General features: G+C 38.9%; 1 protein-coding gene across 1 annotated transcript; it reads left to right on the forward strand.

Annotated features, from left to right (window-relative positions):
* Positions 1 to 7,478: 7,478 nt before the first annotated feature.
* LOC142528343 (uncharacterized) lies at positions 7,479 to 10,225 on the forward strand. The gene is made up of 3 exons (XM_075633386.1): positions 7,479 to 8,195; positions 8,283 to 8,811; positions 9,195 to 10,225. Exons 1-3 carry the CDS (start codon positions 7,479 to 7,481, stop codon positions 10,223 to 10,225), a joined length of 2,277 nt encoding a protein of 758 aa, XP_075489501.1.
* Positions 10,226 to 22,667: the final 12,442 nt, after the last annotated feature.

Raw genomic sequence — 22,667 nt, forward strand, 5'->3', positions numbered from 1 at the left:
CGCGAGGTCAGACTTATGTATTTAGCAAGCTGTGTTGGGCTTTTAGGTGTTGAGTGCAAGGTCAGATTTATATATTTTTCAAGCTATGTTGAGCTTTTAGGTGCCTGAGAACGAGGTTCGACTTATGTACTTTCCAAGTTGAGTTGGGCTTTTAGATGCCGAGCGTGAGGTCAGACTTATGTAATTTCCAAACTGCGTTGGGATTTTAGGTGCCGAGTGAGAGGTCAGACTTATATTTTTGTCAAGCTGAGTTTGGGTTTTAGATGCCGAGCCAAAGTCGGACTTACGTATTTGCCAAGCTGTTTTGTGCTTTTATATGCCGAGCACGTAGTCGGACTTATTTTTTGCCAAGCTGAGTTGGGATTTTAGATGTCTACCGCGAGGTCGGGCTTTACAAGTTTTCTGCCTGGTGGTATTCTTGTGAGATGACAAACAACTGTTGGGCTTATAGTTTTGAAAAAGTACGATTAAAGAAATTTCTTAACATAATATGAATCCATATAATAGAAATGCAATTCTATCTGTGTAACAGATGTTGAAGTATATCCCCATCTATATTTCTATTTCAGTTTAAAATCTATGAATTATATTGCTTTTTCATGGTAGTTTTTTGAATTTGTTTCTACAAGGTTTGCTTGTATTTTTTATAAAATTTACTTATTCCCACATATAGTCTTACCTCAAATGTTTTGTATCATGTGTTTGTTGATATCGCGTAATGCCTTCTGGAAACACTGATTATTCAAAACTTATTTAAGAAAAACCTTTTAAGTCCTGATTCAGTTAACTAAATGTTGTTTATATTGCAATCACGAACGTTAGAAATGATCTGATTGAACTATGGAGGAAGAGATTTCAAAATCAAATGTACCATCGAATCGTCCGAGAGGTCAAGCTTCAGTACTTTCAATCTTGAAGCAAGATATGACAACTTCATGATGTAATTCCTTTTGTTACCTTTACCCATGTACTTCATTGAAAGGAGGCTTGCTAAAGGTGCAACTATTTCAGAATTTTTACTTTTAGCAAACCTCTTTTCGAGGTCTTGAAAGAAAGCCTAGGCCATAGTAATATCATTATACATTGTGCCCCTGAATGTTTTTGAAATGACCCTCTTCATAATCATCATACAAATATGATTTGACCATTCCCACTTTCAAACTTCCTCTTTTCATCGCAGGTACTCTTATCAGTAATGGTAGGTATAGAGTCAACTCTCACTACAACAAAAATGACTTCTCGCGACACGCAAATTCGCTTTCCACAGCGCGCATTGCACACTTCACATTTGAAAGCTGTTAAAAGTCGTTGGTATTGACAGCGCGCACTGCACGCCGCGGAGATTCGAATCAACAGCGCGCACTGCACGCCGTTAATAATAGCATCAACAGCGAACCTTACACGCCGTTAATACTAAATTTTTACAAAAAAAAAAAATCAGTTTCGTTAACAAAAACGAATAATCAAATATTTACATGCACAATCTTATGTACTTGTACAGTGATTCCTCCCACTCAACCAAATATCCAAATAACGTGATCAATAAATTCAAATTATATAAAACTCATAAACAGAATACCGAACACTCCATTAGTTTTATATCTTTGAACAAAAGATTAACTTGTTAATGATATTATTGCACAACAGTCGAACACTGATAGTAACTATCATGTCAAATAACAAATTTGGACAGATTTATTATTCATATGAAAAACGAACAACTATTACATGTTTATCGCCACAAATGCATATGTAATAATATTAAATATTGAACTTCCTTTGGCCGAAAAATATCCATAGATTACATAACCCAAATCATTTTATATTTTAAAATTAAATTAGTCTCTACAAAATTAGTCACATTAGCGACATTTTGTTTCATTCAATCCTATTTAAAACATATATAGCCGTATCATTATTTGAATAATTAAAATTTAAACTTGATCGAATAACTAGAACCTTAAAAAATTCTAGAAAGTTGCACGCGGTCGCGCGCTTGGGACTTGACCATGGGCTGCCCGCCCCACCAGGTGAGTGAGCACATGGTGCGCAGCTTGTAAGGAAGCCCAAATGCGCATAGGCGCACTGTGAAACAACGGGCTTGCACGTCACTTCTTGTACCTAAGTGCGCCCTAATTCGATTTTGGCGAAAATTTTACCCTAATTTTTTATTTTTCTCTAATTTTTTTTATACACACATGGACGAAAATTCGAAGTCTTATATAAATCCTCAAAATTTTCAGCCAAAATCTTTTTACCAAAACTGAATCTTTAAAAATTTTGTTTCAACCAAAATTTTTTTCCAGATCCAAAGCCATATAAAAAACTTTCAAACAAAATTTTCTTTTCCAGATCTGAAACCAAAGAATATTCATAACTTTTTTAACAAATCTCAAATAATTCAACATGAATGACTCCGATATCACTTGTTGGAGAAAATCCATAAAACCACAAAATCTATGAAAATCCATAATTCTTACGCCGCCTTGAGAACGAGTCTTGATCTTTCAAATTTACTCGCTCTTTTTCTTAACTATTTTCTATAATGAGAGCAGATAATAAAAAACGTGATCATGCGCGATCTATGGATCATAACTCATATATAGATAATGTCTATCATTTTCTTCTGATATTTCTATTTTAGTCCATCATAAAAACATATCTTACACTTATATCTCTACATATTGAAATGTCACAACCTATCAGATACATCAAAAGTCCAATAGCCAAAATTTTAACGAATCACTTTAATTTTAGACTTAATTTAATAAAAAACTCACAAGACATAATTATTTCACATATAAACTAGTCATGTCCCAATTTGACATCACCCAAGATGCCCCCGCCTTCCTTGATATACACATACGCACCTTTAGTAAAACTAGGTTTCTTCTCAACACTTTTCCTAATGATGTTACTACTAAAGTCTTCAGTGCTCCAATTGTGTTCATTGTAGTCACGATTCGCCTGAAGAAGAAATATCTCAACTTTTGCCTGAAAAAGTAATATCTCAAATGAGTTAACAAGATGCTCCAGTCCAAATCTGCATGTCTATCTCACTTACTGGCAATGAAAAACGACATTTAATTGGAAATGATTGTTTGTTAATCCTACAATGATTTAAAGCTATGATTATATAAACTATTATCCTTAAAACTAATATATAACAAACGACTTGACTTATAAAATATACGCACTTCTTTCAATTAACTAGAGATTTTTGCAGCGCGAGGAGATGGTCAACCCATAAATTCGAAACGCTATTATTATTATTATTATTATCGATAAACTATTTTTATATGTTGTAAACTTATAACAGTGTTTGGAGTTTTGGGATTAATAAGAAAATGCTTAAAAGATGTATAAATATATTAGTTGAAGTACACGCATTGCATGTGAAAAAATTTACTATAAATATGTGTTGTTGAAATTCAAGGAAGTGTTTATTTTTATTTTGGTGTCAAAATTGAAAAGATGCGCGATAGTTTAATTTAGATGGAAAATTGAATAAGAAATGAGAAAATTTTAATTAATTTTGTAATAATTTTTTTGTCTGATAACTTGTTCAATTTTGAGTTTTAGTCCATTAAGTGTCTAACGTTTGATTTCGATACACTGATTTGTAATTTTTGGTTATTTTGATCTAACTACTTACGTGTCTTCTGACAAGTCAAATTTTCGGTGTCAAATCAACATTTTCGTGTGTCACATCAGCAATTTGATCAAAATAGCCAAAAATTAGAAGTTATTGTACCAAAACCAATTTTTGAGAATTTCGTGGACCAAAACTCGAAATTGAAAATGGAGCAAAAAAAATTATTTTCCTTATTTTATTTTCTTATCATGAATGGTTTATGTGAATATTTATATTAAAATATTGGCAGGGAGAAGTATACCATGAAATTTTGTTAGATGTTTATTGTATGAAGTAGTTGTTTTTTATAATTGGTTATGTAAACTTATTATTCCAGGGCTTATTTAGTAAGAAATAAATAGTACTTTTGTAAAGATACACTAACATAAATAAAAAAAATAAATTGTTAAGGTATTCAAATCAATTATGGAATTAATTGTGCTTTTACTTCAAAAATGTTACACAAATATTTAAATATGACAATGACAATGTATTGTCTTAATTAAAAACAAATGGCAACATATTCTTTGAATTTATTAATTCTAATTCTATCTACATATATTTTGTGAATTTTTTAAATATGACAATGACAATGTATTGTCTTAAAAACAAATGGCAACATATTCTTTGAATTTATTAATTCTAATAGACGATGTAGATTTTAAAAAATTCACACAATATATGTAGATTGAACATATAAACAACATAGAGAATGCGACAAAAGTTAAATACACACTGATGTTCAAAACAAAGAGAAATGGGGGGAAAAATTTTGGTGCACGAATCGTCCGCATGTCTTGAAGTGCTGGATTGGGCATTGATACAGTTGACAAATTTTCTGCATCTTTCAGGCTGGATTAGCTTCTGGTTTGGCATCATTTTCGACACTAATTGTACAGAAAATATGTGTGATGCTTCAGGTCGACCAAAAGGTCTGCAATTTATTAACATTCAAGATGGTTATCGTTTGGTAAGAACATGAAGACGTCCATTTATATAGATCAATGATCATATGATGATGCACCGAAAAACCCTCCATCGGACTGTTCAGGTGGTTCTCACTTATCGAGTCGAATAGTTCGCGGTTATGGTTTACATCATTAGTCCTTTGACCCGGGAGAATATAGAGGTTCTACGTACTGGCATGCACTTTGATCCGTTTACCGACTCCATTGAGGGTCATCAGGTGGTGAGGTTGGTTGTAGCTTCAAAAAACGTAGGAGTAAATGCATTATAGTCGGGGATTCATCGTTTGCCTACGAGTGAAGATATCATATGTGATCTGATGAGTTAATATTGCAAGGAATCTCTGGCCAGAACAAAAAAATTTGTTTTAGGGAAATATGTTTTCCTAGTTACACATATCATGTCACTATTAGTACTCAAAGATACATCACATTATTATCAAATTCAAATGCAACTCTCAATATACCAATGATTGCATAATCGATCGAGATATATGAGTTGAAGAGACCGTATTGTACGTTAACCAAAACTTAAGGTTCTTACAAGCACTATCAATGATATATAGAGGATCATGAGGTGATGTTACTAGACGCTCTTACCATGATATGATGAATGCAATAAAAAATGGGTTATGACTTTCTTGATCAAGAAGTTGATGAAAAGTATTAGGCTAAATTAGGGTTAGCTCGAATAAGAATAAATTATGTGAACCCACGGCTAGCTATATTTCTGGACCATTGAGAGTCACACAAATATCAGATTCCGTGTTCCGTTGAGCTAATCAAAGTTCAAGGATGATGAATTTGGCGACTGTAGTTTGATGGAGATCAAACAAGATACTTATAAAGGAGTTTATAAGCTGATTCCGTGATATTGAAGAAATTGAAGTTAGCTTAATTGTTAATTGAGCAAAGAGAGTGAAACTGTCTGTTTTGATGAAAGATTTCACAAAACTTGTAGCTGCCGAAGATGAACAGTGAAAATTTTGATATTTGAAATTTTCAATTTTCATTGTATGAACAAGATTTGTATCCTTAATACATCGGCTCTGTCAGATCATCGATTGAGGTTATAATGACTTCACAATCATTTGTTTAGTGAATTTGAAATTTACTAATTAAATAATAATAACAGCAGTGGTAACTACTATTATGTATAAAATTATCATAAATATTCAAGAGAGATATATAATTAATTAACTTATAAACTAATTAAATAAATTGAATAGTGGTTATATAATTTAATTAATATATCTATGCGTGTATTAAATGTACATGTGTACATATATTAATGTTTATATATACACTTTATTTAAAAATTTAAATATATGTGTGTATAATATAAATACAAAATGCATTATCAAAAAAATTGATAAATACATGATATAATAATAATATGAGAATTTTAATTAATGAAAATTAAGAGTCATGATGAGCCTAAGAGTTGTGATGACATGCAACTTGTGAATTTATAAATATGGTATCAAAAGTTGATAACATATGATACTATGTCTGTACACACAAAATACACAACACAAAATCCCTCCGCTCTTCAATACAGAAAAAATTTTGGCCATCACTTTCATCACCGCCGCGTCCCACCGACGCTTCATCACCTCAAGAATTTTGAAATTCGAGATTCTCAGTCTCAACATAAGTTTGTTTGCCATTACTAGTGCAATCCAAACAAAGAATAAAGTTTCCGATCAAGGACCCAATTTGACGATCAAAAGACAGAGATTCGTTCGAAGAGATATACAATAAGAGCCATCTCCGCTGATCCCTAACTGGTTTGGAGTCCAACGTTTAAAAAGCACAGGTATACAATCAACGCCTTATGGATATTTGAATAACATGCGACATCAAAAGAAAGTTTCGAAAGTCGAAACTAAAATTTAAAAGTTCTGCTGCACATTAGGTGTGAGAAATCAGTGCCCTAACAATGTGAAGACAGCAAGGTTTGTAAGATGCAGATGTTTTCGGCACGAAGACAAAGGTGTTTATTGAGACAAATACAAGAGACTCCATGAAAGCTATTATAATCCTGCACATTGATTGGTACACTGCTTCTTAACAATATTTAAGGCATGAAAAGATCAGAACATAAAGAAGTGAATACCCATCTGCTATAGCATTTGCCCAAAAGATGGTCCATATCTCTCTCCATTACGAAGTGCTTGCGTATCATAGATTTTGTTTCCCCTGAGCCACGCCAATGTTTATGTGTGAATTGAATAGCAGTAGGCACGTGACTGCTTCCTGACTTCAAGATTTCTGACACAGCCTCGCGAGCCTACGCAATCACTCCTAACCAGGCATTAAAAAATGGTAGCATACTATTTAGTGAATTCCAAGATCCATTTCCTACTGTTTGCCACATAATCAACACTTTAAGCACCAATTTGGAAGATGGCAAACTTGACATGTACCAAAGGATCAGGTAACAGTATTAAACTGACCCAGGCCTCAAATCTGGAGCAATTGTAAACCAGTTGGTCACCACAGCTAAGCATTCTCTCTTCAATCCACCAAATGGTGCCATGCATCCTCGACGGTTCTATTTGTTAGAATATATTATTATTAGCTCTCAAGGGTAGATTAGTCATTTCATTCTTTTTGTGTTTACCCTAGCTATATAAACATATTTTCTTTGTATTCTTTATTCAGGTTTTTACAACACTACGACTTGAACTTTTCGCTCACTCTCTATTTCTTCATGGTATCAGAGCCTCCATCTCATGGATATGTCAATCGTAGAGAAGAACTGTTAATCTCATCCACAGCTTTATGTTGTGTTCGTATAGTTTTTCTTTGGTAATCGATTTTTTCTCTGCATTGTGTTTTGTTTTATTCGTTCGGTTTTGTTTGATTTTGGCATCATGGCTACTCGTAAAGACGATTCTCTTCAGTCGATTAGTGTTCAATTGGATGGAAAAAATTATTCGTATTGGGGTTATGTTATGAAGAATTTCTTGCGGGGGAAATCGATGTGGGGATACGTCACAGGTGTGCGAGACAAGCCTACAGACCAGACGAACCCTGATTATGCTGTGTCATTGGATGTTTGGGAGGCAGATAATTTGAAGATTATTGCGTTGATTAATAATTCTGTTGCGCACTCAATAAGTGCTCAATTGGCAAAATATGAGACTGCTAAGGAGGTTTGGGATCATCTGGCACGCTTGTATACACAGTCTAATTTTGCCAAACAATATCAATTGGAGACAGATATTCGTGCCCTTCAGCAAAAAGATATGAGCATCCAAGATTTTTATTCTACCATGTCGTCACTGTGGGATCAATTGGCATTAACAGAATCTGCAGAATTACGAGCATTCTCACCTTATATTGCTCGGAGAGAAGAACAGCGCTTGGTACAGTTTTTGATGGCACTTCGGAATGATTTTGAGGGTCTGCGTGGGACGATTCTTCATCGCAACCCTATTCTTTCTATTGACTCGGTTGTAAGTGAATTGTTAGCTGAAGAGATTCGTCTTAAGTCTCACGTTGATAAAGGGACAATCCCGACTATACCATCTGTCTTTGCAGCTCCTCAACGACCTCAAGCTAATCACCAAAACAGGTCAAATACGAAGGTTTCTCAAGATGAGTGTGTTTTTTGTAAAGATAAGGGGCACTAGAAAGCTCAATGTCCACTATTGTTGAGTAAAGGAAAAGTGCAGCTGCAACAACAACAACAACGACCACACAACACTCAATGGAAACCACAGCAGCAGCATCAGCCATCTCTGAACACTCCATGGAAACCACAGCAGCAGCATCAGCCATCTCAGAACATTCCATGGAAACCTGGTAATCCATCAAACCAGTGGACGTATCGACCACCTCAGTCTAACAATGCAGTTGCTGCACCGTCTTTGGATCCGTATTTGTTTGAGCAGTTTCAACAGTTCCTCGCTTCACAGCCTCATGCTATGTCAGCTTCTTCACATATAGGTTTGTCATCCTCTGGCACTTCAGGTATATCTTCGTCCATCTGGGTCTTGGATTATGGAACATCTCATCATATGTCTCCTGATTTGTCATCTTTTGCTTCTTTGTCTCACAATTCTTCCATTGAAATTGTGACTGCTGATGATACACCGATACCATTAGTAGGCGTTGGTTCTCTTGTTACGTGTTGTTTATCTCTTCCCGATGTATACTATATTCCCACTCTTACACTTAATCTTGTTTCGGTCAGTCAATTATGTGAGTCTGGATACTTAGTCTACTTCTCTTCTTCAAATTGTCATGTGCAGGACCCGCAATCCCAGAGGCTGATTGGGACAGGCCATAGACAGGGGGACTTTATGTTTTGGATTATCTCAGTGTATCAGATGTTGCAGCATCTAGTGTGGATCTCTCTTCTTTTCGCTTGAGTCAGTCGTCTTCTGTTTTTTATTTATAACATAATCCTCTAGAACATGTTTCCACGTCTTGTTTGAATTTTTTAGCGTCTACAGGAGCACGCGGAACTTTGAAAAGTCATGATATTTCTGATTGTAGTGGTTGTAAACTGGCAAAATTTTCGGCATTACTTTTTTATAAAAGTCTATCTTTTTCTCCTACTCCTTTTGATCTTGTTCATTCAGATGTGTGGGGACCATCTCCTGTTCCCACGAAAGGGGGGTCGAGATATTATGTTTCTTTTATTGATGACTGCACTCGTTATTGTTGGGTTTATGTTATGAAACATAGGTCTGATTATCTTGCTATTTTCAATGATTTTAAAGCTCTTGTGAAAAATCAACATTCAGTTGTCATCAAGTGTTTTCGTTGTGATTTGGAGGGTGAATACACTTCTAATGATTTCTCGCGTTTGCTTGCTTCTGATGGTACCATACGTCAAACCTCGTGTAGAGAAACCCCTGAACAAAATGGTGTTGCCGAAATAAAACATAGACATATTGTTGAAACAGCTCCATCTTTCTTACTGTCTTCTAATGTTCCTAGTGCATTTTGGGGTGAAGCAATTCTTATTGCTGTTCACGTTATCAATAGAATCCCAACTTCACACAATTCAGGTTTGTCACCCTTTGAAAAAATGTATGGTCATGCTCCTTATTATTCTTCATTACGTGTTTTTGGTTGTGCCTGTTTTGTTCTCCGACCACAGATCGAGCGCAATAAGTTTTCTCCACGTTCTGCTCTGTATGTTTTCCTAGGTTATGGTATTGGTCAAAAAGGGTATCCTTGTTTTGATCCAATTAGTCAAAAACTGTATGTCTCTCGTCATGTTGTGTTTCTTGAACATGTTCCATTCTTTTCTATACCTGTTAGTTTCCATAATATGACACATGCATATCTTATTCGCATTGACCCTTTCACCTCCGACACCGACAAGACTTTACCCACGACCACACCCGAGACTCCTGCTCCTCCAAATCCCCCTACGACAACCCAATCATCTCCTGGCATCGCGGATAATCCTCCACTCCGTCAGTCCACTCGGGTTCGTAAGTCTACTCGACTACCTAATTTTTCTTACTCGTGTTATTCTAGCTCTTTCGCTTCATTTGTTGCCTCTGTTCATCGTCTCTCTGAGCCTTTATCCTATAGCGAATCTGTTGGTAATCCACTTTGGCAGAAGGCTATGGCTGAGGAACTGACTGCTCTTCATTAGACTCATACATGGGATTTGGTTATGTTGCCACAAGGAAAGCATACCATTGGCTCTCGTTGAATCTACAAGATCAAGACCAAATCTGATGGATCTATTGAACGCTACAAAGCTCGTCTTGTTGCTAAAGGTTACTATCAGAAGCATGGCATGGATTATGAGGAAACATTTGCCCCCGTTGCTAAAATGACGACAATTCGTACTCTAATTGTTGTTGCTTCTGTTCGTCGATGGAAAATCTCTCAGATGGATGTCAAGAATGCTTTCTTGAATGGTGATTTTCATGAAGAAGTTTTTATGGCTCCTCCTCCTGGTGTTGCTCACCAATCTGGTGAAGTTTGTAGACTTCGGAAGGCTCTTTATGGTCTCAAACAAGCTCCTCGTGCTTGGGTTGAGAAATTTTCTATAGTGATTACTTCGCTTGGGTTTATTCCTAGTCATCATGATTCTGCATTATTTGTCAAGTGTACTCGTGCAGGTCGTATACTTCTGTCTTTATATGTTGATGACATGATAATCATCGGTGATGATATTGATGGTATTGAGGCTTTGAAGTCTGAGTTGGCTCGCTGCTTTGCTATGAAGGATTTAGGTTTGCTACATTACTTTCTAGGAATTGAGGTTGCATATTCTCCAAAAGGTTATCTTTTATCCCAGTCAAAGTATATAGCAGATCTGTTTGAGCGTGCACGTCTAACTGATAACAGGATAGTTGATACTCCTCTTGAGACCAATGCTCGGTACTCTCTGTCAGATGGACCTCCTTTTCCAGATCCTACCTTATACCGTACTATTGTTGGCAGCTTGGTTTATCTCACTGTGACTCGTCCAGATATTACGCATGCTGTTCATGTAGTAAGTCAGTTTGTCACTGCACCAACTATAGTTCATTGGGCTGATGTTCTTTGCATTCTCAGGTATCTTCGGGGAACTCAGTTTCAGAGTCTTTTGTTTCCTTCTACTTCCTCCTTAAAGCTGCGTGCATACTCTGATGTTGATTGGGCTTGTAGCGTACCGTACTTTTACCGTTCAAAATTTGCGGAAAAATTTAAAATTTTCTTAAACATAACATAACCTTCAAAGTTTGCCATAAAATATCTCAACCAATCCCCCATAAGACATGGTTGCTCAAAATAACTTCAATAAAATTTGCTCACAAAAGGTTTGCTCAAAGTGTTTCCCTCAAAACATGAAATCAGAGTAAATTAACATTTGCATAAAAACATAAACATTGCGGTCCTCGGGTTGGCCTCCCGCTCAGTCCAAGCCTGCCCCTTGGTTGCCACCTCCTGTCTCCTCATCAACATACTCACCTGCATCGATCAAGTCTAGTGAGTCTAAAGACTCAACACGTATAAAATGGGAAATAGCGAGTACTAAATAATAAAATCGCATGCAACTTTAAAAATAGAACATACATACTTGAACTTGAATTTAACATGCTTGAAACTTGAACATCGTGAGCTTAACTTAGACGTGCCATCAACATGAGCTTTTCTTAAACATTCTCGTAACATAAACTTGAGCGTATAAAGCATAATTTTTGCGTAGAGGCATGTTTCAAAGTAAGTGGCCCATAACATAATAAGGCCTGATCAGACACACCACAGTACTGGGCTGACAGGGATGTATCCACTGCCGCATACATAAGATCCCCGTTCATAAGTTTAACGGGTGGATTGGTCCATGTTCATAAGTTTAACGCTTTCCAATCCCGATCTGAACCCGTTCAGAAGTTTAACGGGGCGGAGAGGTCCTCGGCCACGTTCACCGACTTCCAAACCCATTCATACATTTGGTCACAAAGCAATTAGCATACCTCAAAACTTTAAAATGTTTTCTTTTGCACGTCATCATACTTACTTGGCGTTGAGGGATTCGTTGGATCTCGTTTGGGGCCGTTGCTGCAACATGCTAACATGAGCTCAAAAGTTTAACTTGCGTGACTTAGACGTAATCATCATGCCTATACCTAAGCTCAATCGCTTACTTAGGACATGCTAAGATTCCCATGACTCGACCATGTAAATCAGTGCACTAAACCAAGACATCAAACCTCAAAGCATACATCAATATTTTTCCCAAAATAAGCAGTACACGGACCCCGTACCTGGGTCCGTGTACGGGTCCGGGTAGGTTCGGTAAAATGTGTGCGAAGGAAAAAGGGAAGGCACGGACCCCGAGCCTGCCTCCGTGTAGGGATCCGTGTCGACTCGCTAAAGCCATACTCTGAAAAAAAAGGGACACGGACCCCGTGTCAAGGTCCGTCAAAGGGTCCGTGTACCTACGCAAGTTCGCCACCAAAAAGAAAATAAAGGCACGGACCCCGTGTCAGGGTCCGTGTGCGGGTCCGTGTGTCCTCGATTTTTCTGCACCTGCAAGAAAACTTATGCAATGTCTATTCACCCAATTTGACACTTAAAGGATGTGATTCAACACCTTAAGACTCTTCTTAGGACACCATAACATTGCACCAAAACTCGTACAAACGCCTCAAAACACGACATCCACTCTACTACCCAATGCAACACAAAATACGGCAATTGACATCAAATCGATTTCCTACGACTTCCCACTAGTTCAAGTGCCTAACGACATGAAACGCAACCTCAAAAATACTCCAAACATCATTACCAATATATCTATACGCAGCAACAATCACCGGTCGATTTCCAACGAAGCCTGCAACACAAAAACTTCAAGAACACATCAATATCATAAAATTTCTGAAAACGCAGTTTGAGCAGTCCCACGAAAAACGCCATAACTCACTCGATTTTCATCCAAAAATCTCGAATTTTATATCAAATCGAAGGCATCGAAAAGTTCTAAATTTTTCGCGTTGAAAGTTTTCTCAAAATCTCGACCGAAAATTCTCAGTTTTAAGAAGAACAGTAAAAACGTGATTTAGATCTAAAAATTTTCCTTCAAAGTCGATCCAATCAATTAATCGCTCAAACTACGAACATCATACACATGATTTTACGCATAAAAACAACGCAACACATAATATGACATGATCGACGCAGCAAAGGAGAGATTATACGTGCCTTTTGATGATAAACTTTACCGAAACATCGATACCGACGCGGGAATGGAGCGAGGCTTGACCCGGGACGAACGGGGCACTAAAATCCTCAAAGAAAACACACGAAAAGTTGCTGGATTTCGAAGAAGGAAGGGGCGGCTGCTCTAGCTTGAGGGACCCTAGGTTTCTCTCACAAAAATAATAAAAATCTCAATGTGAAATGAGTGTGTGTGTTTAGTCTTGTACAGGTGTGTGTAAAAGTGTGTGTGTGTGTGTGCGTGTTTTTAGTAATTAGGGAGTAAATTATGCTTAATTAAATAATTAGTCATCAATTAAAACACTAACTCTCCCCTAATTAAAGTAAAATACACATTAATTTTTATAACGTTCTCCTTTAATTGAAATAACACACACAACATGCTAATTTTAAAATGTTTTAAATTCTTAAATCACTAAATACATAAATTAGGTTTTAAAGATACTAACAACTAAATAAATTATTTAAAACACCCCATCCTCAACTTAAAATAAAATACCGCATTTAAAATTTGCCAAACTCGTCACCGGTCTCTTTTTCCTCGGCCCCGCATCGAATAATCGCCTGAAACATGAAACTTGAAAAACATTTTAACGTGCATCACCATAAACATGAATAATTTAAAATAATGCATTTTCATAAATTATGAATGGCTAAAACTCCTTTAAAATTAATTAAATAGATGCATGAGTTTTACGTGTATTGATTCTTGGGCACTACAGTTCCTCCCCCACTTATAAAAATTTCGTCCTCGAAATTAAATCTCACCGAACAACTCCGGGTAGCGACTCCTCATATCCGATTCTGTCTCCCAAGTGGCCTCCTCCACTGATTGGTTTAGCCACTTGATTCTGACTAGCTTAGTCACCTTGTTCCGGAGTCTGCGCTCCTGCCTGTCTAGAATTTGAATCGGTCGCTCTTCATACGACAGGTCTGGAGCAAGCTGCAACGGCTCATAACTCAGAATATGCGAAGGATTGGCTAGATACTTCCTCAGCATAGAGACATGGAACACATTGTGTACCCCAGCCAGATTTGGCGGAAGGGCAACACGATAGGCTAGTGTCCCAACTCTGTCCAAAATTTCAAACGGTCCAATGAACCTCGGACTCAACTTGCCTCTTTTCCCGAATCTCATCAGCCTCTTCATAGGAGCTATCTTGACGAAAACGTGATCACCAACGGCAAATTCGAGATCTCTCCTCCTCTTATCAGCATAACTCTTCTTACGACTCTGGGCGGTCTTCATTCTATCACGAATCTTGACCACCACGTCTGCAGTCTGCTGAACTATTTCTGGTCCAAGTTCCGCTCTTTCTCCGATCTCGTCCCAATGAACTGGTGATCTGCACTTTCTTCCATATAAGGCCTCGTAAGGAACCATACCTATTGATGATTGGAAGCTGTTGTTGTAAGTAAATTCCACTAGAGGTATCTTAGACTCCCAAGTTCCCTGAAAATCAATCATACACGCTCGCAACAAGTCCTCTAAAATCTGAATCACTCGCTCAGACTGGCCATCTGTCTGCGGGTGAAAAGCTGTACTGAACAGCAACTTTGTCCCCATGGCTGCATGTAAGCTCTTCCAGAAGGACGATGTGAATCTCGGGTCCCTGTCGGACACAATTGAAACTGGGAATCCATGCAGACGGACTATCTCCCTGATATAAAGCTCTGCATACTGCGTCATGGAGAAAGTCGTCTTTCACTGGCAAGAAATGCGCTGACTTGGTGAGTCGGTCCACTATAACCCAAATAGCATTAAAACCTCTGACTGATCTAGGCAACCCAACCACAAAATCCATAGTAATATTCTCCCATTTCCACTCTGGGATCGGGAGTGGCTTAAGCATCCCTGCTGGCCTCTGATGCTCTGCCTTCACCTGCTGACAAGTGAGGCATTCTGACACAAATCGGCGGATGTCTCTCTTCATCCCTGGCCACCAATACAAAATCTGGAGATCCTTATACATCTTGGTACCTCCTGGATGGATAGAATACGGAGATGCGTGTGCCTCTGTCAAAATATCCTGTCTGATCGATTCACCACTAGGCACCCACATTCTATCTCTGTATCTCACAATCCCATCTGACACTGTATAAAGAACACTGCCCTTGGCCTCCTCTTTCAATCTCCATTTCTGTAGCTGTTCATCTGAAGATTGTCCTGCCCGGATGCGGTTTAGCAAATCAGATTTGACTGTCAGATTAGACAGCCTAGGAGCTCTGCCCTCACGTTAAATCTCTAGACCAAACTTCTAAATCTCAGACTGAAGAGGTCTCTGCACTGACAACTGCGCTACAACTGCCACCTTCCTGCTCAATGCGTCTACGACAACATTAGCCTTTCCCGGATGGTAGCTAATTTCGCAGTCGTAATCCTTCACCAGCTCTAACCACCGTCTCTGTCTCATATTCAGCTCTTTCTGCGTGAAGAAATATTTGAGACTCTTATGATCGGTGAAAATCTGACATTTCTCGCCGTATAGGTAGTGTCTCCAAATTTTCAGTGCAAAGACAACGGCGGCTAACTCAAGATCATGCGTCGGGTAGTTCTTCTCGTGCACTTTCAACTACCTGGAAGCATAAGCTATGACCCGACCCTGCTGCATCAATACTGCGCCTAACCCAAGCTTAGATGCATCGGTATATTATACGAAATCTCCTTGCCCTGATGGCATGTTTAGCACCGACGCAGAAATAAGAGCTTGTTTCAACGTATCGAAGCTCTTCTGACATTCATCACTCCACACAAATTTGGCATTTTTCTTGGTTAGTGAAGTGAGTGGCACTGCTATGGACGAAAATCCCCGAATGAACTTATGGTAGTAACCGGCTAAACCCAAAAAGCTGCGGATTTCTGATGCATTCTTCGGTTCAACACAATCCTTAACGGCTGCTACTTTTGCTGGATCCACTTCAATGCCACTGCTAGACACTATATGCCCCAAAAATGCTACTTTCTGCAACCAAAACTCGCACTTACTGAACTTCGCAAATAACTTGCGACTATGCAAAATCTGTAAAATTGTCCTCAAGTGCTGGCTGTGCTCCTCATGGCTCTTCGAGTAAATAAGGATGTCGTCAATGAATACTATGACGAATTGATCGAGGAACGGCTGAAATACTCGGTTCATGAGATCCATGAAAATTGCTGGAGCATTTGTCAATCCAAATGGCATCACCAAGAACTCGTAATGCCCATATCTGGTCCTGAAAGCTGTCTTGTGGACATCTGCATCCTTCACTTTCAGCTGATGATATCCCGATCGAAGATCTATCTTGGAGAACACGGTAGCTCCTTGCAAGTGATCAAACAAGTCTTCGATTCTAGGCAACGGGTACTTATTCTTGATCGTTACCTTGTTCAGCTCACGGTAATCGATGCACAGTCTCATGCTTCCGTCTTTCTTTTTCACAAAGAGCACTGGTGCGCCCCACGGTGAGAAACTAGGGCGGATAAACTCTTTGTCTAAGAGCTCCTGAATCTGCTACTTAAGTTCTAACATCTCTGCCGTAGCTAATCTGTACGGTGCCTTAGAGATTGGCACTGTGCCTGGCATGAGATCGATTGCAAACTCCACCTCTCTATATGGTGGAAGGCCTGCGACGTCGTCTGGAAAGACGTCTGGGAAATCTCTGACTACTGGCACCCCTGATACAGAAGGAGTGGGCACGTCCGGTGCTGAGATAATGCTGGCCAAGAAGGCCTGACACCCCTTTAAAATGAGTCTCTGTGCCTGCATGCAAGAGATCACGCGCGGGAAACTCCTCCATCTGGCTGGCTCAAAAAGAAACTGTTCCATGCCCAATGGTCTGACTAACACTGATCTCTTCTGAAAGTCGATAAGAACTCTGTTCCTAGTCAGCCAGTCCATTCCCAATATGATGTCGAATTCTGGCATCGGGAATAGGATTAAATCTGCATATACTAGGTGGCCATGCAGTTCTAGATCGATATCTCTGACCACACTTGTAGCTAACAGCTCTTCCCCTGATGGGACTATCACTGAAAAGTTCACGTCTAGATCAATGGACTTGAGGTCCAAATGATTAGCAAAAGTCTCCGATATGAAGGAGTGAGTGGCTCCTGAGTCTATCAGTGCAGTTGTGGATAATCTCTTAATAAAAATGTTTCCTGAGATGCGTTAGCACATCACAAAACTTATATCCCCAACATAAAAACAGTAACCTAAAGCATAATAGAACTCAATATCCCAAGTCACACAAAATATTACTAGCACACTAATAATCCTAAGCAAAATTCCCACATGCATGGCAAAATAATACTGAGTTTAGGTAGAAAAGTTTACCAGTCAGTAAAGTGGTGTCTGGATCATCCGCCTCCTGTGCGTGCATGGCAAATACCCTGCCCTGGGTTGGCTGCTTCCACTGCGGGCACTCCTTCACAATGTGGTCACTGGATCCGCATTTGAAGCATTTGCCTGATCCGTACAAACACTGGCCCCTATGCTGACGATTGCACTTTGGGCACACGGGGTATTCTGGCTTCTGAGGAACTCCCTGCTGCTGGATTGGACCCTTGCCCTGCGGCGGTCCATGATACTGCTTCTTCCCTGGCGGCCCCTGGGGAGACCTCCTATGCTGGGGTCGCTGATGCTGCTGCTGCTGGTACTGCGGAGCCTGATAGGGCCTCTTGCCCTGCCTGTCAGCCTCAATATCTCGCTGGTCTTGCTCTGCCGCCAGCGCTCTAGATACTGCGACTGCATAAGTAGTAGGGCCAGCTACCCTCACATCACGGCGCAAGATCGGCCGCAGTCCATCCATGAAATACCTCAACTTTGCTTGGGCATCATTCGCAATGAGGGGTACGAAGTAACACCCCCTCTCAAACTTTCTGACAAAATCTGCCACACTACTGTCTCCTTGTCTCAGCGTCATAAATTCCCTGGTCAGACGAGAGCATACTTCTTCAGTGAAGTACTTGGCGTAGAACACCTCTTTGAATCCGTTCCACGACAGAGTCTGCAAGTTTACTGCCACTGATGCACTCTCCCACCATAATCTAGCATCCCCTGACAGCAAGAATATAGCACATCTGACCCTGTCGGCGTCAGTCAGCTCCATAAAGTCAAATATTACCTCGATGGAATTGATCCATCCCTCAGCTACCATCGGGTCAGTAGTACCCGAAAACTCCTTCGGACTCATCCTCCTGAACCTCTCATATACTGCCTCTGGTCTAGGCCTCTCCTCGGGGCCTATAGCAGTCTGGTTCCTCGCAAACTGTGCGAAGAATTGAGTCATTCCTGCCAGCATCTGCGCTTGCATATCTGGCGGTGGAGGTGGAGGATTGGCTCTCTCCTCATTTCGGGTCTCTCGATCCACTTCCCTTGCTTCTCGGTCAACCACACGTCTAGGAGGCATTCTGTCCCATCAATTACCCAACACGTAAACCCACTATGCATGAACATGATATCAATGACATAGGACGCATGAAATCTAAACTCAAAACATGGATATGCTGCATTCATGATTCAATTCTTACTACATACATAATGCAAAAATTAAAACTTACAGACTTGAGGTGTGACTTCGAGAGCTTCTTGCGACTGGCAGTAGGCATAACCCTTTACAGGAACACCGCTCTGATACCAACTGTAGCGTACCGTACTTTTACCGTTCAAAATTTGCGGAAAAATTTAAAATTTTCTTAAACATAACATAACCTTCAAAGTTTGCCATAAAATATCTCAATCAAGTCCCCCATAAGACATGGTTGCTCAAAATAACTTCAATAAAATTTGCTCACAAAAGGTTTGCTCAAAGTGTTTCCCTCAAAACATGAAATCAGAGTAAATTAACATTTGCATAAAAACATAAACATTGCGGTCCTCGGGTTAGCCTCCCGCTCAGTCCAAGCCTGCCCCTTGGTCGCCACCTCCTGTCTCCTCATCAGCATACTCACCTGCATCGATCAAGTCTAGTGAGTCTAAAGACTCAACACGTATAAACTGAGAAATAGCGAGTACTACATAATAAAACCGCATGCAACTTTAAAAATAGAACATAAATACTTGAACTTGAATTTAACATGCTTGAAACTTGAACATCGTGAGTTTAACTTAGACGTGCCATCAACATGAGCTTTTCTTAAACATTCTCGTAACATAAACTTGAGCGTATAAAGCATAATTTTTGCGTAGAGGCATGTTTCAAAGTAAGTGACGCATAACATAATAAGGCCTGATCAGACACACCACAGTACTGGGCTGACAGGGACGTATCCACTGCCGCATACATAAGATCCTCGTTCATAAGTTTAACGGGTGGATTGGTCTCTGTTCATAAGTTTAACGCTTTCCAATCCCGATCTGAACTCGTTCATAAGTTTAACGGGGCGGAGAGGTCCTCGGCCATGTTCACCGACTTCCAAACCCATTCATACATTTGGTCACAAAGCAATTAGCATACCTCAAAAATTTAAAATATTTTCTTTTGCACGTCATCATACTTACTTGGCGTTGAGGGATTCGTTGGATCTCGTTTGGGGCCGTTGCTGCAACATGCTAACATGAGCTCAAAAGTTTAACTTGCGTGACTTAGACGTAATCATCATGCCTATACCTAAGCTCAATCGCTTACTTAGGACATGCTAAGATTCCCATGACTCGACCATGTAAATCAGTGCACTAAACCAAGACATCAAACCTCAAAGCATACATCAATATTTTTCCCAAAATAAGCAGTACACGGACCCCGTGCCTGGGTCCGTGTACGGGTCCGGGTAGGTTCGGTAAAATGTGTGCGAAGGAAAAAGGGAAGGCACAAACCCCGAGCCTGCCTCCGTGTAGGGGTCCGTGTCGACTCGCTAAAGCCATACTATGAAAAAAAAAGGGACACGGACCCCGTGTCAAGGTCCGTCAAAGGGTCCGTGTACCTACGCAAGTTCGTCACCAAAAAGAAAATAAAGGCACGGACCCCGTGTCAGGGTCCATGTGCAGGTCCGTGTGTCCTCGATTTTTCTGCACCTGCGAGAACACTTATGCAATGTCTATTCACCCAATTTGACACTTAAAGGATGTGATTCAACACCTTAAGACTCTTCCTAGGACACCATAACATTGCACCAAAACTCGTACAAACGCCTCAAAACACGACGTCCACTCTACTAACCAATGCAACACAAAATACGGCAATTGACATCAAATCGATTTCCTACGACTTCCCACTAGTTCAAGTGCCTAACGACATGAAACGCAACCTTAAAAATAATCCAAACATCATTACCAATATATCTATACGCAGCAACAATCACCCGTCGATCTCCAACGAAGCCTGCAACACAAAAACTTCAAGAACACATCAATATCATAAAATTTCTGAAAACGCAGTTTGAGCAGTCCCACGAAAAACGCCATAACTCACTCGATTTTCATCCAAAAATCTCGAATTTTATATCAAATCGAAGGCATCGAAAAGTTCTAAATTTTTCGCGTTGAAAGTTTTCTCAAAATCTCGACCGAAAATTCTCAGTTTTAAGAAGAACAGTAAAAACGTGATTTAGATCTAAAAATTTTCCTTCAAAGTCGATCCAATCAATTAATCGCTCAAACTACGAACATCATACACATGATTTTACGCATAAAAACAACGCAACACATAATATGACATGATCGACGCAGCAAAGGAGAGATTATACGTGCCTTTTGATGATAAACTTTACCGAAACAGCGATACCGACGCGGGAATGGAGCGAGGCTTGATCCGGGACGAACGGGGCACTAAAATCCTCAAAGAAAACACACGAAAAGTTGCTGGATTTCGAAGAAGGAAGGGGCGGCTGCTCTAGCTTGAGGGACCCTAGGTTTCTCTCACAAAAATAATAAAAATCTCAATATGAAATGAGTGTGTGTGTGTGTGTGCGTGTTTTTAGTAATTAAGGAGTAAATTATGCTTAATTAAATAATTAGTCATCAATTAAAACACTAACTCTCCCCTAATTAAAGTAAAATACACATTAATTTTTATAACGTTCTCCTTTAATTGAAATAACACACACAACATGCTAATTTTAAAAGTTTTAAATTCTTAAATCACTAAATACATAAATTAGGCTTTAAAGATACTAACAACTAAATAAATTATTTAAAACACCTCATCCTCAACTTAAAATATAATACCGCATTTAAAATTTGCCAAACTCGTCACCGGTCTCTTTTCCTCGGTCCCGCATCGAATAATCGCTTGAAACATGAAACTTGTAAAACATTTTAACGTGCATCACCATAAACATGAATAATTTAAAATAATGCATTTTCATAAATTATGCATGGCTAAAACTCCTTTAAAATTAATTAAATAGATGCATGGATTTTACGTGTATTGATTCTTGGGCACTACAGGGCTGGCGATCCCACGGATCGTAAGTCAACCACTGGCTTCTGTATTTTTCTTGGAGATTCTCGTATCTCTTGGAAAAGTAAGAAACAAGTTGTTATTTCTAGATCTTCTACAGAAGCCGAATATCGTGCTATGGCTTCAACTACTTGCGAGATTGTTTGGTTACGTTGCTTGCTTGCAGATTTCGGTATCCTTCTTCGTCATCCTACTCCGTTATATTGTGATAATCAGAGTGCAGTTCAGATTGCACGTAATTCAGTTTTTCATGAGAGGACAAAGCACATTGAGATCGATTGTCACGTCACTCGTCATCATCTCCAGCTTGGCACCATCACGTTACCTTTCCTTCCTTCTTCTCTGCAGATAGCTGATATGTTTACCAAGGCACATTTCGCTTCGCAGCTCTTGTTTTTTGTCTGACAAACTCTCCATGCTTTTAGTTGTAGCATCGTGAGTTTGAGGGGGGGTGTTAGAATATATTATTGTTAGCTCTCAAGGGTAGATTAGTCATTTCATTCTTTTTGTGTTTACCCTAACTATATAAACATATTTTCTTTGTATTCTTTATTCAGTTTTTACAACACTGCGACTTCAGATTTTCGCTCACTCTCTATTTCTTCACTATTGATAACGTTTCAACAATTGTTTGCTTGTGCAATGCATCCATAGATCATTGCAACTGTGTTATGCTCTGTGCATCAGTTTAATAAATTCAAGGGGTTGAATTTATAAGATAGTAAATTCAAGAAGTTGAATTTATGAAATTTGGAGAGAATAAATTGAAGGATAGTTGAATTTATAAAATTTGATATTTTATTTATTAAACTCAAAAGTTGGGTTAATTAAATATTAAATTTTGGAGATGATAAATTCAAAGAGTTGAATTTATAATTTAAATATTAAATTCAAATGTTGAATTTATAATGGATTTAAATTAAATGTAATTGGTGTATGGATTATGGGCTTGTATGAGTACAAGACCAACATACAAATTATTAATATTCTTAATTGGACTT

This window comes from Primulina tabacum, chromosome 16, assembly GCF_025594145.1.
Source record: "Primulina tabacum isolate GXHZ01 chromosome 16, ASM2559414v2, whole genome shotgun sequence".
Lineage (NCBI taxonomy): Eukaryota > Viridiplantae > Streptophyta > Magnoliopsida > Lamiales > Gesneriaceae > Primulina > Primulina tabacum.

What these genes read in the sequence shown, in the direction of transcription:
- LOC142528343 (XM_075633386.1), top strand. Translation starts at nt 7,479, where the DNA reads ATGGCTACTCGTAAAGACGATTCTCTTCAGTCGATTAGTGTTCAATTG. An exon ending in AAAACAGGTCAAATACGAAG is followed by an intron (nt 8,196 to 8,282) that starts GTTTCTCAAGAT and finishes GGAAAAGTGCAG; the next exon opens with CTGCAACAACAACAACAACG. An exon ending in TGTTTCGGTCAGTCAATTAT is followed by an intron (nt 8,812 to 9,194) that starts GTGAGTCTGGAT and finishes TTGTTCATTCAG; the next exon opens with ATGTGTGGGGACCATCTCCT.